Raw genomic sequence first — 19878 nt, forward strand, 5'->3', positions numbered from 1 at the left:
ATCATTATCAGAAATAATTTACTGTTTAATCTCAAACTTGTACATTGTTAATACAACAAAATGTGTTAAAATACACCAAGAGGTTTGTAACTAGCCTACTTTCAGCATGCTTAAAATTATCAAAACTTTTAATAATGTAATAACTGCATTAAACAAATATGCATTACATGTAGGCCTACCTTAAACTTTAAACTTTCTATTATTATTTATTACTCCTGAGAGTCACTTTCATCGCTGTCACATATTAGCAGTTCTTTACAGTCAAGCCCCTCCTCATCTTCCTCAGCTGCAATGGCAGTGACAGAGAACTGGCGTTTATTTACAGTGTTTGCCAGCAGACCTGGCGCGTATTGGAGACAGGCCATTATTTGAGACCTGGCAATTATTTGAAGTTTTACAGTACTTGCAAGACATTTTGCTATTCAAAATTGTTAAATCTCACTTTATTTAAAATAAGTGTGTGTAAATATTCTTCTAAGGCGGAGTTTTGTTTGAGAATGAAGAGAGATTTTATGAATAACAGTCTGCAATCCCTGTGATTTAAGGATTCGTTTTTTTCTTCTTCAAGGATTTGGTCTTCATGTAATTTACAGTATCTTGGATACAAACGGTAACCTTTTTAAATGAAAAATTACCCACAGTGTGTGTAGAAAGCAGATGTCAGAGATGGCAGTGCAATTTTATTCTCACACACTATAAATAGTGAACAAATCGCTGGTAATAAGAAGCCTAAAGGTTGCCACCATGGAGGCAAATGGAGAAGACCCAGCTTCTGCTAATTAACACAATTAGTGGGGAATGCTCTGGACAGTGGAATGCAGACGCTCCAATTAAAGCTTCCTTTTGCTCATAAACTCCACCATTCTCTGTCCTCAGCCTTTGATTCGTGGCTATGAGGTGTTATCTCTTTCTCTATTGCTATTTCTCACTTTGTCTAATAAGGACCGATTTACAGATCATACTTTTCATCACAACTACAGTAGAGAGAGGCTGTGGACGTAATTACAATAGACAAACTGGGTAGACATCAGCCCTGAATGTGATATATATTCCCGAATGTAATATACATTCATTCTACAGGTAACATCTACCTCCAATATTAGAGAATGCTATTTGTTTTGGACATAAGTGAATCAGGCATCGCAACATCGATAGTATTTGTACTTCAATAAACTCATGCAGTTTTCCAATGCTTTTCCCTTTACATTTATTGTAGCTTGCCATGTTTTTGAATATGCTTTACCATACACCTCTGGCTTTTCACTATGCTTGTTATACTTTGCTCAAGTTTTTATTATGGTACATCATTGTATTTATTGATAAGGATTTTCAATCTCTAATGTGCTAACTGCTATGGTATATTCCAGTGTGTTTTGACTCCAGAGAGCACTGTAGAAAATGACCACCTCATACTTTTCTTTGTATTTCAAAATAAGTAAAAAAAATAAAATAAATAAATAAATAAAAAAACCCGCATTTTTAATAGTTCACTTAACAGTAGCAACTGTCTACACAAATGTAAATAGCAGGCAAATTGTTAAGTGGCTTTCCCTAAAGTAGACAAAATGTGCTTTGTAGGTCATTTGTTATAGCAGTTTCATGTGGATTGCAGACTACTGTTGTGAGATCACCACTGTGATTATTGGCTTAATGATCCTTTAAGCAAACAAAATATAACCCCATTTCCAGTGTAGTTCAGGGGCTTCCTGCTGGGTAATGCCAATCAGTTTAATATATCAGCAGGGCATCAGCCCTGGCAAGCAGCCAAAAGCCATCTAGCACTGTGCAGATATTATAGTTTAACTTAATTGTAGCACACTGAAAACAATTGCATTTGGATCCACAGTGATTTGCCTAGTAACTGCAATTTTAATGTAATGCAAAAAAAAATGGATATCTGGTTATTATATAAACAATAAAAATAATTCTTAGAATAATCAAAAAAGAATTTGCACTTTATGAGAAATGGGCCATTTTGTGAAGAAAATTGTCTTTTTTTTAATTGTTTCATCCTATCTGTAACATTGGCTTGGTTTACATGCAAAAGTAAAAAGAAGTCTCATTTTTTTTGCCACACTGTTTTGGTAATACCTTTTTAGAAAGTTGCACGAGGCTCCAAACACGATCTTCACTGCTGAAATGTACCCACCCTTTTTAGCCATATCACTGCTTGGCCACGTATTTCTTACAGTGTGAGAAATGTGCCTGGGATGTCCAAGCTGTATTATATTCATATGATACTGGAGAGAGATATAAAAATATAATTGAATGTAAACCAAACCGCTGATGGAGTTTTAAAACAAACAGGACCAGACAGTAAAAATGTACAATGTATAGCTGCAATCGTGTTTCAATTGTACAGTAGCTACATTTAAACAACAGCGAATACTGTATACTGCTGCACAAAATCTAGAGGTATTCATGATCTTTCTCATTAAATACAAACTACTGTAAACCATTCTGTTTTATTTTTAATTTCTGTTTAATGCTGAAAACAAAAACAAACTCACTAAAATGTAATTTAATCCAATCTTTTTATGTGGGTACCCAGATGACAAGTGCATGGTTACATTGGCAGCAATGAAACATCATACAACTACTGTACTAACTGAGAAAAAATTTATATATATAATATAAAATGAACACATTACTGATACCCAAAATGAAACAGAAAATATATTGTGAGTAATCTTTTTAATTAACAAGTATTGTTCAAGACCCTCACTGCAGCATACTGGGGCTTGGAAGCTTGAATTATTACATTGTGGAGAAAGTAATTTTTGTATTTAAATTCTGTTATTGTTTCACCCAGTCTGTGCATATGGTTGTTAAAAGATTGTTTTACTTTAATAGTTTTCGTTTGTGAGTTGTAATATATTGTTTTAAATTCGTTTAGGCATTTCTGGCATGTATGGATGTGCATAGAAAGAGTGGCCAGGAAATGTTTGCAGCAATTTATAAAAATCACATTCAGGTAATGTAACATCAGTCTGTAAAATAAGTAGTCTTTTGTGTGTATGTGTGTCGTTATATATATTACACACACACACACACACACACACACACACACATATCTATACACATACACAGTATATATTTATTTAGCTCAAAGAGCATAAATACATTTAATTTGATATCAATCTTCAATCATTAACTTAATCACATGGGGGTATACCAGTATAGATAATTCAAATGCACAGTTTTTGCCCTAATAAATGAATTATTCTCTGTGTTTGGCTTCCTATCCATAGATGCTTCAGTGTGAAAATAACAGGACTTCCAAACAGTGGGTGACGATAGAGGAGCAACTTTTTCGGGAAAGGGGATTGTTTGGTCCAGAAAAAGGAATCTTTCTCCCGTTGGGGTGGAGTCAGGATCCCGCAGAGGGGCCTGCTCGCATGAGGAAGAAAATGAGGCGAAACAACCTAAGTGACAAAAAGGAGGAGCTGGGAAGAGAGGTAACATTCCATGGTTTAGAAATTTGAGCTGAAATTATTTTCGTTTATATTCTAAATTGTAAATCTCAACTTAATGACATTAGTAATGTACTTCAATTGCACATGCCTACAGGTAACAGTGATTTTGCTTCTGTCATGCTGCTTTTTTTTAGTACCAAGCAACCAACAAAGGATTGTATTTCAAGTTTAATCCTATTGAAGAGAGTCAGGGGATGATCGAGAGCACTGGATTAAATGCAGGTAACCTATATATATATATATATATATATATATATATATATATATATATATATATATATATATATTTTTTTTTTTTTCTTAATACTCTAACAGATTATTCAAATATGTTTTGCTAATAATGTATTGTTTGCTAATACTGATAACACAGTGGACTGATTTTAGTTTTCAATATGTTTTTGAAGATTCAAAGAAGCTGTCATTTACAGTGTGTGTGTGTATATTCCTCTTCAAGCCCACAGAGGGAGGCTTACAGGTACAGTGCATGGTTGTGCAGCACTCTCACGTGAATCACAGACTTCAAAGCTAATAATGGTCAATTTCATGTCACAAAAAAACAGCAGGCTGAATTGAATTACATTTTAATTTTATTTTTATAGCTATATGTAACAGGATAGCAGCACGAATGAGACTCAGAGGCTTGGAAACCACAGTTTAAGTGCTAGGTGTTCACGTTTAATCAACAAAAATATACAAGCAGGAACAAACAAACAGGCACGGTGGCCAAAATAAAAGGTTTAAACAAAACCTGTTCAAACACTTGTCAGGCTGGGCATTTGCCTCAGCTGACCAATACACATCATAGCCACAATATAGCACAGCGCACAGTTCAACACAGGTTACACTCCCCTTCACACCAACACCTAACAAAGGATTTCTCTTCCCTTATATCACAGATAACTGGAGCCTAATTAACCATGAATCATTCAAGTAAGGCTCCAGCCACATTCTCAACCAAACATATATGTATGTGTGTGTGTGTGTGTGTGTGTGTATATATATATATATATACACCACAGCACACACACACACACACACTCACTGTTTACTTGTAGGGCTTTTGCCCTGCCACACTGTACTTTATAATGGCAATGACACTGCCCAAATGTGGATTTAATTCCGTCCAGGAAACCTTACATCATAGCCAGTGTCCCTTTCATGCAACTGCAGCGAACCCAGTTTACAACTGAGCAGAAGCAGATTGACGCATTGATGGATTGGTGTTCTCCATGAAACCTTCTAGTACTAACTGTTTACATTCTAGAAGTAAGTGATGTGGATGTGCTGGGGAAAGAAGTGGATGAAAACGGACTTGACTGCGCCCAGCTAACCTTTTTCCCTTCCTTGAATGAAACCTTTCATTCTGATGACTTCTCTGAGCAATGTATGGAAACACAAGTCATTCTTCAGGAGATGTCAGAGGCGGAAGAGGTAAGCTGTCTGTGTGGAAGATACTTACTTCATATCACCATGACTGTATGAGTTATTTTTATTCAACTGCCAAATCAAAGAATTTACACTGTGGTAAATGTTATTGTTTCTTGCAAAAGTAAAAGACTGATTTGATGAAGAACAGTATTTTATTTTTAAGGCTTTTCTGTGTTGGTTCTTTATTGTAGAACCAAGTTTCAACTTTCACAAAACAGTGTCAGTAAAGAACTGTAGACATAATCAGGGGCCTCCCTCTCCATAATAATAAAACTCTGCAACAAAAAAAAAGAAAAACCTCTTGCATTGCATGAATAGACCTAGTGAAGCAACAGATAACACTTAGGCTTCATTTTTGCAAAGATGTCAACCAGGACATCGAAATCAACTTTTTTTTTTTTTTTTTTTTTTACAATGATTTTTCCGTTGCCATTACAAACAGACCACTCAGATGAGTATTGGGCATGGAAGTTCATAAATAGGTTTTAACTTAAAGACGCTCATACAAAAAATACAAAATACAAACGCACACACAGGGGCTTCTTATAAGCTAAGCACTTTTATCTTATAATCTAAGCACTTTTACTGACCCATTCCCGGAACACATATTAAACACTTGAACAGAATCATTAGTAAAACGTACCTTTCGCTGTTGCTTTTTGTAACACAACAGCTGTTATTGTTAATATTGAAATTCAACAAGTGCACATTATAGCAATAACTCAGGAGAGGCTATTGCTGTGACATTTTTTTAGGCAAAACAATTTAAAAACATAGTAGCATTGCAACTTTTGGCAAGAAAAAAGAGAATGTTTCATTCATGTAACTTTGGCAAGAAACAGAGAATGTTTCCCCCAACCCCCCCCCCACCCCACCCCAACCTCCCCCCCAACAAAATGACTCCCCTGGACATTAATCATTTTTTCCAAATGAGTGTAAAGTCTACTGTCAATGTAAATGTTTATTCTTTTTCCAAAACTTTTTTTACACCAAACATATAATCTTTTATACTTAATACAATTATACAATTTTATAGCATTTTAGCAATGTCAGATTTTATCTTGCCGTATTATGAAGGGGTGTTTTTAAAACTGCGAAACATCTTTACAATTTGCAACCTGTTGTATCACTTGTGTGATTGTGCAAATGTGGCTTAAGCACTGTATTACTAATAACAGTGGGGGGTGATGTCAACTGTCTTGTATTCATGTAGAGTTTTTCAGTCCTGCTGTGTTGTCTGTCTTATAAATAATTCCCTTCATGCTTATTAATGTAGGATCGCAGTTCAAGCTGTTTTCTACAAAACTTGATATTTCTGAAAAGAAATGCATATAAATATGACAACCTGCAAATATTAGTATGCTCTTGCAGATTGTCTGTTTACCATGTCAAGCATATTAATCTTAGAACCAAAATACAGTATATTTCTCAATCATTTTAAGAGATCCACTAAACAAGCTGCTTTGTGAAATGAGGCAATCAGACATAGATTTTGTTCCAGATTGTGATTCTAGTGAATTATGATTAATTGAAGTAATCTTTGAATTAACGTTGATGGAGTGACCATGGTAACCCATCAGTCTATATCAAATGTTTGGTTGACCAAACTGACATATAAATAATGCATGTGTATGGGTGCCCGTTTTAAAAGCAAATGTGTTTTTGTATATGTTTAAATAACAGGATGTACAACAAAGGATCTCTTGGGGATCCAAAGCCACTATTCAATTATCACTTATCTATTGTGTGCATGTCATTGATTAATTATTGTAATAAACACAAGGTCTTTTTTTACTGTGGCCTCAAAGTGTTTACTGAAAGGGAAGGGGTATTTGATTTGTATTAATTGCAAACGGCTGCCTGTATGCTGGTACCCCATATGGTTTGGGTATTTAAAGTCCTGTGGGGTTTAAACTAGGTTGATGATAGACAAAGGCACAGGTGCAGGTTTCTTCTTTTGAAATGAATAGGAACAACAAAATTAGCCATGCATGGGGCATTCTTCTTGTCGTGTGTGTGCGCACCCCTTTGACCCAGTCAGTTAATTTTTTCTTAATTTATTATTCACATTGTATACAGAATAAAGTAACCGTTTATTTTGGAAAATGCCTTAAAATGCAGAGTGTTGTGAAAGCTGGAGTGAAAAATGTGTGTTAATTACATGGTCGTTAAACAGAAGTGCTTATTATGATAGTACTTGAAATGTAGCAGAAAAATGGTGTTCTTTGTTGATCATTATCTCGATTTTATCTAGGTGAATTGTCAAAAGGCTTTTTTTTGTGATCAATAATATTGTCCCATAAGAATGAGGGGGGTAAGAGCCTGTAGTGAGAATCTTGTCAGTGCGCACTGTCCTGTGTACCAGGGGAGTGTTAGGCTGCTGCCACTGTGATCTTGAAGTTATCCAGAGTTGCTCCTCTGGTGGAAGGGCTGCACAAAATTAAATAATTAAAGTGTCATCAGTTACATTGTCTTGTACAGGATTGTGGATAAGCAGTACAGTAACACATCTAAACAGATGTTTTACCATGTGCATTTCTAAAACTTATATTAAAAATCAGAACTTTATATGGGTTGCCTTTTGAATTATAAAGTAAATGTGTGTAAAATTTATTTTCTTTAGATGTGCAGCCGACATGTTAATGTTCCTTTTAGTTTATTTTAATAGTATTGCATTTACTTTTAAAATTATGAACAATATACATATGCATATCTTCTGTTTAGGTCAGCATGAAGTTATCTGTGGTAATTGTTAAAGGACATGTCATATCGGAAGGGGTTCTGCTATTTGGAAAAGCTGATTTCTACATCTGTGAAAACTTTACAATGTCTGAATCAAGAGAAGTTTATTGCAAAAAGCATCATCCTTCTAGGTAATATTACAGTTTTATTATTGGGGGGGGGCGGGTATGTTATTGCTTCATAGTGAATGCCACTGAGTGCCACAACAACAAAATAAATGAACAACAAAAATTAACAACAAAAGCTTCTTTTGGCTTTAAAATATTTTGTTTTCATGAACAATGCAACATAAAATAATAACGGGGGTTTCCTATTGGTCTGAAAACACATGGAGATTAAAGTACAATGTTTTAAAAATAAAGGCCCCTTCCCGTTTCAGAATTGTCGATCCCTTCATTTGCAACATGGTTAACAGGGAGAAACTTGGAGAGAATCCTGCTTGCTTCAGGTATCCTTATGAGGAAGTTCAAGAAGTCCATTACATGCGTTTCCTGCTTCAGGTAAGGCTGTGTATCAATAGGGTTTTGTATTTGAGGTGGAGAACTAGTTGAAACATTTCTTACTAATTTCCCACCTTATATTTTGCATTGCTGTTCCGATGATCTACTGCATGCTTGTGAAATGTACTGTAAATTAGCACCTAGCTATTATCTTGTTACTTAATAAAAAATCAAAGTTGAACGTTTTATATGTTGTTTTTTCTTTTTTTTTTTTTTTTAACGTTGCAGGAAACAGCACTTGAAATATTTATGAAATGCGGAGAATCCAAGTTTCTTGTGTTTGAGAACAAAGATCAAATCAAAGCTTTTAAAAGGTGAAGTCAGAGAGCACTAAAGTAGTTTCCGTTGTTAATTTCTGTTGTCCATGCCTTGAATAGTGAGATTGATTTTCTCCGTTTACTTTTAGGTTTTACTCTGCTGTACCATCATTAAAAGGGAAAGGGGTCACAGAAGCCATTATTAATGTGCGGTAAGAGCCACTGTTTTATCAGCCTAGGTTATTCCTTAACATAAGAGACAATGAATATGTCAATACATGATCAGCTTACAGTGTACTGTATGGTAAAGAATCTTGCATGTCCCCTGAGAATGTAATAGGAAAGTATAATTGATGTGGGCAGTTAATCATTTGGAGCTCTATACATTGAATGGTATTTTTTTCTGATGTGACGTCTTATCAAAATAATGATCAAGTAGTCGTTACACCAATACATGGCTAGAATAACAAGAGATTTTGCAACCAATTAAGTACTTTATAAGTAACAGAACTGTGGTAATTGGCTGCAAGGTACAGTTATACCATCCATCTAATATTTAGCATCATCCAACTAATATCCAACTCCAAATATGTTCCTTTATAAATAATTAAATGTGCAGTTTATTATTTTTTTAAACTGATGCACACTTTGCATCTGAGCTAAAATGTGTATCAATTTAATTTGAATTAATTTATATATATATATATATATATATATATATATATATATATATATATATATATATATATTATATATATTATATATATATATATATTAATATATATGTGTCTACATATGTGTATACAACATATTTGATAAATTTGTATGGAGGCATAAGATGTACAGATGTGGTAGATTCCACATGTTTGTTTAAAGAAAAACAACCTCGAAAAACCTGTATTATGTATACAATGTTATTAAGAGGAAGTATTAGAATCTATAATTTGGAGCATCCTTCCACAGAGCTGTTGATAGGAGGCCTACTGTATTGTACAGTAAAACCATCTTACTAATTCATCCTTGCTTTTCAAAAACACTGCTGGTGCTGGTAATGCAGTTATCAAACAATTGCAGTACAGGCTATTGGGAGTCTTTTGAAATGTGTAAAATATTGAAACTTGCATTTTGAGTATTAATATAATATTCAGTTTTATAGTGTTGAATTATCTGATATTCATGAGGGTGGGGCTAATTAGTAGATTCACACCAATTGGTAAGTGAAAATAAAATATGATTCATATGAATGTTCCATAAATTGGCTTTTAATTATCCATTTTCTTTTATAAATTGTATTAAAAACAAATTGGCACAGCAACAATAAACTTAGGGGCATATTTTGAAACAACAGGAAGGTCAAATTGTCTGATTATATTCATACTAGTTATATACTGTTAAAATGTATATTTATTTTAATAAAACCTTGTTTGTCTTTACCTTGCTTCAAAACAGGGTATTTTGTTACACAAAAGAAAAACAGAAACTTAGAATATAATCTTTTTAAAACAAGTACATTTCAATAATGAACATTTTTAAATGTTCAGTTTCATTTCTTTAAATCACATGATTTTAGTTATTAGAATTGTTTGCCTCATCTTCTCATATGTGTTTAAGTGGCCTGCGATATCCAGTTCTAAAAGACCCAATGCGGTCTGCGCACTGTTTCATGTAATGGTTGTTTTACTGTTTGTACAATAGTACAATATTACTGGATTATAGTGAACCTGGGTTTCCACTTGGGGCAACAGTCCTTGCCATTTACCAAGGGAAACTTTTCAACAGTGGGGAGATATACCTCAATATGTCTGTGTTTTAATGAATGCATTTTGTTAGCCTAGTATTGAGAGGAGCTGGGTTTGAATTTTTCACCTCCACTCCTCTTGCGTTTCTTGTGCTGTGGAATTCGGGGTAAGGAGACCTGGGAAAGTCAGCTTCCTTGCAGAAGGGGCAAAGTGCTTCAGTCTGTTTAACTTCTCTCTTTCTTCTTTGCACTTCTTGAAGCAGGGCTTGCACAGGCTATCTTCATTGACTAGATACAGACACTCTAAACGCTGGATGGTGTTGGTGTCCTCATCACCTCTAGTCTGAAGGAATGGGTTCCGTTTCACATTTACCTTCATGAGCTTGGGAAGATTAGCAATGTTTTCAGGCAGGCCAGTGAGTCGGTTGTCAAACAGGCCCAGTTCCTGCAGCTCCTTCAGAGCAGCAAGAGTTGATGGGAGGCATTCAAAACCATTCATTCCAAGGTTTAGATGGCGCAATTTCTTCAGCTGTCCTAACTGCAGTGGAAGAGAAGCTGCTGTAAGTTTATTGTTGCAGAGGTTAAGGTAAAAGAGGTTTTCAAGTTGCCCAATGGTCTCAGGAAGGGTTTCTATCTGGTTGCTGTGGAAATCCAGCCAACGTAGATTCTTAAAATCTTCAATGTAGGATGGAATCTTCTGTAACATGTTTCTGCTGAGATCAAGCTCATCTACGTCTGCCAGTTTTAGAATACATTTGGGGAAGGTTGCAATGCCCATGTTGCTAAGGTCGAGTCGACGCTTGCCATCAGCTGTCATTCTTAATGAGTTTTTGGCTAATTTAAGGGTAATCTTTTTCCCTCTAGGTCCTGCTTTTTTCTTTCCTTTGCCCATTTTCCTGTAAAAAATAAAAGTCGCTTACAGACCCACCATAGGTTAATATTTTGTATTTTATCAGAGGCTTTGTATTACTTTGTCATTGTGCATTCTGCTGAGAGAGAGAGAGAGAGAGAGAGAGAGAGAGAGAGAGAGAGAGAGAGAGAGAGAGAGAGAGAGAGAGAGAGAGAGATGCATATTCTGTAGGCAGTCCTATACTTTTGGGAATAAAAAAGAAAGGAGCATACAGTCCTGCTCATTCACCCAATAACCCTTTTAAAGATGTGCTAAAATACCTATTTCCCTAATTAAGTTTAATAAACAATACAATAGGTAGTGAAGTAATTAATGTATTTTGAAAGTAAGCAGAAAGTAACATGGGTTACAAAGCTTGAAGTCAAATCAGGGCTATGATAAATGATTGTTTGGTAAGTGATATGGGTTTCTGTATTACACACCTCCCCATTAAAATGGCTTCATAAGAAGCCCTTCAGGCCCTTTGGCTACTCATTAATCATATTCAGGAGTATGAAAGGGAACTCAGAAAAAGCTAATGTAGTATAGCTAATATCTATTATCTGGAATACAAAACAATTTATAAGTCCACCCGCATGGAATTGTTCAATATATATATATATATATATATTATATATATATATATATATATATATATATATATATATATATATAATATATATAATATATATAAAATATATCGTTTTTATTAGCAAAAAATAATCAAATTAATAGAATAAAAAAAATGTGTGTGTGTGTGTGTATATATATATATATATATATATATATATATATATATATATATATATATATATATATATATATATATATATATATATATATATATATATTATATATATAAAAGCAACGTATCTTTTACAATAAGTAACACCCTACACTTAACGTATTAACTTATTGACTACCACAGTAATATATGGAAAAACATATAAAACTAAATGTCTATACAAGCATAAAATTCTGAAAACCATGAACCATACCTTTGCCAATACAGGTATGGGCCCTATCTGCTACAGTGTACCCCTAATGCTGGAGTAATGGAGTGCAATGAACCAGTCTAATAATGCTTGCACCTTTGCCGCTGCAGTTTAGTTAAGAATCTACTAATTTATTTAGAACTGTTTTTACATGACAGAGAGATTGTAAATTGCAGTTACTGTATAGTCCACAACATTGATAATGATCAGTTTAAGACAACTACTGTACGCAATTGTACACTGACACCTCTAGGGGAGATGAGTTCTCCATGACTGTTTAGTTATGATTAGGTTTAGTTGTGATCTACTATAGTTTCATTTTCTGATCTGTTTTTCTGTTTGCCATGTTACAAGTCAAACACGCTTTCTGATTTTAATGCTGATTTTAAGTTACTTGTTATCTTGACAACTTAAAAATAATACAAGTTAAAACATGTAATATTTAAATATTTATAACCCTATCATAAAGTCTTCACACTATGTATCCCAATAACTTGTTAATTGGCAGTTAACTGAACATAGTTGAAATTTCCACCAAAAAAGTATATATTTCAATTATGGATATAATGTCATTAAGAAGTAGTTTTAATTCCAAAAACATTGTTTTGTAGTTTAGTCTTACCTGGATTAATTATATAACTTGAAAGGTTTACTTCGTTAGTGCAAATATAATTGAATGTTTAAACTGTGCTAGATAAAATTACTTTTCTTATTTAAAACAAAAACACAAGGAAAGTAACAATAATAGTTTCAGTTTCTTACCAGCGTTTGTTTCAGTGAACTTATAGCTGAATTAATGAGAGTAAACCTCTTAGTCTCCCAAGTTAAAAGTATGGAATGTGCTCCCTGGGCCTGGCTTCTTCCATTTCTGACTCTGTGAATTATAAATAAAGGTTTTTACAGGCTTTGTAAATAAAAACCAGGAGGCTACAATAACATGGTATGATTTACTGCATGCTCTTATCTTCAGATATTTATTAGTAATTAAAACAAAGTATTAAAATACTAACTAGCATCGAGTTCCCAAGCAGATTGTCAACAACAAAAGAAAACCCGGCTTTACTTTTGCTCTCTTCCTTGTTTAACTTGGGTTGCTAAGAAACGGAAATCTGTGTTCCCTGGAGATCATTTGTATGTCAGTGGCGTACTTCTAAATAAAAAGTTTGGAGTAGCAGTTTTACTTCTATGTATGTTTTTAAACAATATTGTAAATTTATAAACCAGAGATCCTAAAAAAAACGGTTTTAATTTCCATTGTGTGTTCCCCTGTATTATTATTTTTTTTAGTACAATGACATTGCAAATGATTGCCTATTGTTTCAGTTATGAACAAAATACCACTTACTGTGCCACTGATTCATGTAATATTGTTTTAGCAGGTTACTGGCCATTTTACTCAGTTTTGCTATAAACATTCCCACAAACAAGAATCTGTTAAAGCATGACACAGAATACAAACAGAATCAAAACTTATTTTGATAAATTAATGGATTTTTTCATATTTGTTTTTCTAATTTGAATCCATAATTGATCCACAATTTAAGGACAGCCACTGAGATCATTTGTATATCAAGATTATGAAAATCTAACACCCAACAGTGTTTGTGGCTCTCTAATTTAGTATATTGCTCTCTTTAATCATAGGTCAAAAGCAGGGAGGGCCTTATTTAGTGATGTAATGAACATCAGTATTTAGATCAATTGAGTAGGCCCCATAACTCACAAATACTACAAAAATAATGTATTTGAAATGCAAAACAGAATTAATATTTGAAGTGGGAGCACCACACTCACAGACAAATAACACACACGAACAAGGAAAGGCAAGGGGAAGTCTATAGCTGGTCTTTTAAAAATGTTACCTTGCTGTATGTGTTATATGCATACCAGTGTGGTTGTTAGGAAGGAAAACAATTACCCTTTGACACTGCTGTATAAACACTAAGCTACGGACTGATCGTTAATTGAGGGACAACAAACTCAACATGCTGAAACTTGTGCAGATGAAGGAAATTCAAGTTCTGGTTTTTGATTTCACTGGGGAAGGTGTAACTGTAAGGCCAGGAACATTATCTCTAAGAACACTCAGTCTGGACACCGGAACCTATTACTCTGTGTTTAAGTGCCTTGTTTGAGGGAGTTCTTTACCCTGGATTGAGGTTTTATCTTGCATGCATATAAACTAGCTAAAATCACTTCCCCTGGAGTTTGGTGTTTTTTAACTTTTCTAAAGGAATTTGTATGCTGTCTTTGTACGATATCTTTGCTACACACACCCTTTTGCTCTTCAGGGGTGATCAAAATACCTACTTCCAGTATTACCACTAAGTACAATAAAATTCAACAATGAAAAATTTAAGTTTATTTGAAATAAATAGACATTCAATATTGTACTATAAAGTACACCATGTAAATCAAACAGTTAAAGCAAATGGCTTTTATAAAGAAGCTGTCTCGGTATGTAAATCACAACCCACAGTTTAAAGAGCAACAAACTTACCTATTAAGTCAACATTGTTTAGTTTATCAAACCATACCAAATGGTGTGGACCAAAAATTGCAGTTGCATAGAAGAAGCAATATTAATTGTGTATTAAAGACAAAGAAAACAACGTAACAATGGCCCTTGTCCACTAGTACTTACTGACACCTAACTGATTGGCAGTTATTCATTCTTTTCTAATTTCAAGATTTTTATTTTATTTTATTGAATTAATTCATTTTATTTAAACTTGTCTACGGTATACACTTGCAACTTCTTTAATAGCAAGCATTATGTAGGTAACCCTAGATTATATTTGTCCTGTTCCCTACATTTACAGTGGCACTTTGACATTTTTTCTACTGTATCCAACTACAGTAATACTGACCTGCCTAAATAGAAGATATCAAAAAAAAAAAAAAAAATTCTAATGGGTTTGGAAGTTGTTTTTTTATGTTTTTATTTTCCTTTCAGAAAGAATGCAGGCGGAGAAAAGACAGCACTACATAAATGGCAGGTAAGTTAATAGTAAATCAAACAGCAGCACTGTTTTCAAAGGTCCGGTTTATCTTCTGATTGTTTTTCTCTCTTGTTATGGTGGCAGAAAGGGAACATGAGTAATTTTGAATACCTCATGTACCTAAACACCTTGGCAGGCCGGACATACAATGACCTAATGCAGTATCCTGTCTTCCCCTGGATTATTGCTGATTATGATTCCGAGGTGAGCGACGAAAAACTTGTTTGACTTCATAATGTGATTTTACTTCAGCTACTTCCAAAAGGAGCCACCATTTGGATTGTATCTTGCTTAAGTATGACTCTGAGTTAATTGTAAGCCACCCACTCCATGAAATATTTCAGAACAGTGGAGATTAATCGATTTATTGATCTATGACTTTTATATAGAGAGCCTGAAATAGATGCCCTATTTAGGGCATCACATTGAAACTGCTCTCCTGTTTTGTATGTTTGTTTTGTGATGAGATATGGCAGAATCTAATGAAAAAAAACATTTGATGTCCCTCGCTTTTTTCATAGTTTTCTCAGTGCATGTATTACATTACTTGGTATAATAATATGCACATGTGTTACCAATGGGAAATTCAATTAGGAAATTGGTTGCTTATTGAACCCAAGCAATATTCTTTTTTATTATTCCTACATTTATCCCACAACATGCTTCAGGGTTTCCAGAATGTGCCTCATACATGTAATTTAACACATTACAACAGGCACCAGCAATGTGATGTGCGATGATATAATATGATCTAAAATAATCTAGCTCCATAATTGCAAAATATGTCATAATTTCATAAAATTGTATATATACCAACCCTAATTCATATGAAATGACAGTAGTCGTAAGCCAAGCCCAGTCCCACATACCACGCAAGTCTGAATCCTTTCTATATCTAGTTTGGTTTTTGGTGTGGGTTTTCAATAAATGGCATTCCCTTTGTCACTGAAATCAGTAGCAACAGATTACGTTTTACTGAGATTTTCGCGTCTTTTTTGTAGACATTGGATCTTTCTTGTCCTACAACCTATCGAGATTTGTCAAAGCCCATGGGAGCACAAACTGAAGAAAGACGAGCCAAATTTGTTCAACGGTATAATGAAGTGGAAAACAACGATGGTGAGTATTTGAACATGTCCATACAGTACAAATCACTGGTCAATCAAAACGCTGCACGCTAGACAATATCACATTGTAGTCTTTGATTGTTGCTGTGAAACCGATTGGTCATTGTGCTTAGCAAGGCCAGTGGTGTTGTGTATGGACTTCCATAGCAAACAGAAACAAACCAATTACATGTGGTTGTAAAATGTCTAATGTAAAGAACAGAAAAATATATATTTTTTGTAAAAATGCATATTTTTTATTTGATTTTTTAGAAATCTGTGTAGATGTATTTGCTGCAATAGAACCCCCCCCCCCCCCCCTTTTATTTGCACAAATCACAATATAATCCACTGACTCTATTTCCTGGATTGGGTAGGGGGGGTGCGGGAGTCAACTCTGAAGGTATGAAAATGAATATAACATGTAATTACAATATCAAGCAGCACAAACAATATGAAAAAGTATGTTTTTGTGGCTGGAGACTTGTTTTTCTGTGTGCAGTTGCAATGGCCTTATTCATTACCAATGAACTCTTCTATTATCGTTCTATATTCCAGGTGACCTTTCTGCACAGTGCCACTATTGCACCCATTACTCCTCTGCTATTATTGTAGCTTCCTTCTTGGTCCGAATGGAGCCTTTTACAACGACTTTCTTGTCTCTGCAGGTAATTTACTTGTAAAGTTTCCAACACTGGCTGTGTTTACAATGACTTTTAGCAAGAATGCTGCTTTGTCTTCTCAAAATGTACCCTTTTGTCACGCACTTAATTCATTTTTTTTTTTTTTTATGAAGTGCGTGATAGAAAGTCACACGACCCTCGTCATTTTGGTTTGATAAACAGCATGCCATACCGTTCACGTCATCTTATGGCAGGGACAACAAGTGTAATTGTTCATATAACTACGATTAAAACAGAAACAGGTCTCATTCCAAAATCTCTGACTTGTTTTAAAGGCGCAGGCACACATTTTTCAAAATGTTTTGTGCCGCTAAGGCTTACACTAAACACTCGGTTTGCAAACAGTTGTTTCTGAAAATATTTAAAGGTATCATGTGCCGATCTACTGTTATCTTAAAGGACACACAAGGACCTTTTTTATTTGTAACTGAGATGGATTTACCAGTGAGCAGGAGGATGATGGGAAATGTAGTTCTGAGAGATCCATGCGGGTACATGGTAAGCCATCTTGAGGCAGGGAATGCAATTAAAAAGTTTGAATTTTTTTTTAAAAGAAGTGGTCAAAATGTAAAAATAAATAAATAATTAAAACAATACACACAACTTAAGTAAACAGTTGTAGCAACACATGGGAATATGTAACACAATAAAATAAAACTGTCCTTATGTGCCCTTTTAAGGTCATTAACATTTATAACATAAAAATATAGACTGCCTGTATGGTGTTGCCAGATATTATTTAAGTTTTGCTTTCTTTCCTGGCACTCTCACATCAATATTTAGTGCGTTCAGGTTATACAGGGTTAAAAAAAAATGCTTTTGTGAAAATGCTGTATGTTGAAATTGTAATATATCCTTATTTGGTTATATTTCTAAATAAAGAAACAAATCAATTCAACATACAGCAATTAAGGCATAACAGCTTAAGATGACTAAAATGTTTTCCACCTTATACTGCAGTCTTGAAAGGTTCTTATTTTAAGGAAGTAAAGCAACACAGTCTGGTTTATACAAATGAAAGCTGCTGCTGATGTTAGTAATAGCTAGTAAATGTAGATTAAATTTCATGGTTTATGGAGTGTATTCCCAAAAATGTTTTTCACTTTTGATCACTTTTTTTTATATTTTTCTAGAAAAGCTTGTGAATAAAATGTGTGTGTGTTTTAAACAGATAATTTGAAATGATTGCAAAACTGCATATTGGATTTCAGTGATTGATAAGATGAAATGTTTAAAAAGCATGATTCTTACAGCTCCCTCTCGAACTCAGGCCAGCTTTTTGCAAATTCTTTGTAAACCTTTTCTTTTATTCTTTGTGAAAAAAAAATGATTTCAATATATATGCAAATAAATGTATTAGCATCAAAAGCATAGAAAAATCAGGTTTCGTCTTTTAAAAATATTAGATTTGAACACTGCGATCCAATTGATTAAAATAAAATGTCATGCATATTTAATAGTCTGCATAAAACAATAAAGATATTAGGTGCACCACAATGCATTAGGCTGCAGAAAAATCACATTCCTCTTTGCTGTAATATCTTTAACTTGATTTGTAGCACTAACAGCATTTACTATGTATATATTATTTTTATTTAATATAGGTAATCTTTTTACTGCAAAGTTTAGTGTTTCTCAGGAGCTTGCTATCAGGACTTATAAAACCTGCAAAAAATGAAAAGCTTCAGTCACCCCCAGGCAAAAAAAAAAATCAATCTGTGATTAAGCAAATAATATATTTCATATGCTGCAAGGGAAACTTTTAATCCTAATTTACTTATATTTTCTTCTTATATGGTCCTTTGTTCACTTAAGCGAGTTACTTGATAAGCTACAAAATATATTAAAAATGACACTGTAGCAGTTACTTGTTAAAAAGGTTGCCTAGGTTGGATAAGATGACATTCATTGATAAATATTAGTTTATCACATATTATTTATCCATCCATGGAAAGCTAGAACATTTGGTAAAGCAGATCTTGGCTTGACACAAAACCCTAAATACAAATCCTGTACCTCTTTCATTTACACTTTTAACGTAGGTTTTAATTTATCTGGATTGAATCAAAATGCAGTCACTTGGTCACTTTGCTCTACTGTTAAGAGTAGTTAAGAGTTAAGAGTACTAAAAATTATCAAGCAGAGAAGCAAAAGGACGAGCAAAAACCTTTTCGCACCACCATTACTGTAGGTGTAAGGTTGCTGGGGAACACATGGGTTTGACAGTTTATATAAGCACTAGTTTAATGCATCTTTGTACTAATCTGGGATTTGGATCTGTAATTTCCAGTTTTGTCAATATTGCAGGGTGGAAGTTTTGATGTTGCAGATAGGATGTTTCACAGTGTGAAGAATGAATGGGACTCAGCCTCCAAAGACAACATGAGTGATGTGAGAGAGCTCATCCCTGAATTCTTTTACCTGCCAGACTTTCTTATCAATTCCAATAAGTTTGAATTTGGTGAGTTGCCTGTCCTGTTTTACAAATTAATCTTGTTAAAATCAGAAACCTGGAGCTAATATCAGAAACATGGAGCTGAATTACTAGTAGAGTTAGTGCGTGGCTTGCTGGTCATTGTTCAGGAATTATATCCAAAGGGTTATTTTCCAATTTTATTTTAGGTTGCATGCAAGATGGAACGGCACTAGGTGATGTGGTGCTACCAAAATGGGCAAAAGGCGATCCACGTGAACTTTTAGTCACGTTGCAACGGGAAGGTCAGGGACCTGGAGATATATATATATATATATAATATATATATATATATATATATATATATATATCTATATATATAATATATATAGTACATGCATTGGTAAAACTAGAGTTGATTTGATGTACAGAGAGTTTGTTAAAATCTCAAATACAGTACCAAGATTCCAAAAAAAAAGTCTTATCTAAATTTCCCTAAATAAAGGGCACAGTTTAAATTACTTGGATGTGTTTGAACTTGCCATTGTTTTTATAAATTGAATTGGCCCCTGTGTCTCAATGTCCAGTTGCATTCACATGTTTCCAAACCAGTACAGTTTGACAGCAGATGTTTTCCTTCCCAATCTGA

General features: G+C 34.0%; 2 protein-coding genes across 2 annotated transcripts in view; one reads left to right on the forward strand and one right to left on the reverse strand.

The window, feature by feature from the left end:
• wdfy4 (WDFY family member 4) overlaps positions 1-19878 on the forward strand; it is a 60483-nt gene that overhangs the window by 32491 nt on the left and 8114 nt on the right. Inside the window, exons 42-55 of the mRNA XM_041268458.1 lie at positions 2897-2974; positions 3252-3458; positions 3611-3698; positions 4741-4907; positions 7629-7777; positions 8026-8146; positions 8375-8460; positions 8553-8615; positions 14982-15024; positions 15112-15231; positions 16029-16146; positions 16692-16801; positions 19124-19277; positions 19439-19515. Coding sequence (XP_041124392.1) covers positions 2897-2974; positions 3252-3458; positions 3611-3698; positions 4741-4907; positions 7629-7777; positions 8026-8146; positions 8375-8460; positions 8553-8615; positions 14982-15024; positions 15112-15231; positions 16029-16146; positions 16692-16801; positions 19124-19277; positions 19439-19515 — 1581 coding nt within the window. The remainder of the gene's footprint in view (positions 1-2896; positions 2975-3251; positions 3459-3610; positions 3699-4740; positions 4908-7628; positions 7778-8025; positions 8147-8374; positions 8461-8552; positions 8616-14981; positions 15025-15111; positions 15232-16028; positions 16147-16691; positions 16802-19123; positions 19278-19438; positions 19516-19878) is intronic.
• Positions 9264-13139, reverse strand: LOC121325635 (leucine-rich repeat-containing protein 18-like). The gene is made up of 3 exons (XM_041268457.1): positions 13036-13139; positions 12788-12899; positions 9264-11037 (listed from the first exon to the last, which is right to left on the reverse strand). The coding sequence occupies exon 3, from the start codon at positions 11031-11033 to the stop codon at positions 10266-10268; it is 768 nt and encodes a 255-aa protein (XP_041124391.1). The 5' UTR covers positions 11034-11037; positions 12788-12899; positions 13036-13139; the 3' UTR covers positions 9264-10265.

Source organism: Polyodon spathula, chromosome 13, assembly GCF_017654505.1.
Source record: "Polyodon spathula isolate WHYD16114869_AA chromosome 13, ASM1765450v1, whole genome shotgun sequence".
Classification (NCBI taxonomy): domain Eukaryota; kingdom Metazoa; phylum Chordata; class Actinopteri; order Acipenseriformes; family Polyodontidae; genus Polyodon; species Polyodon spathula.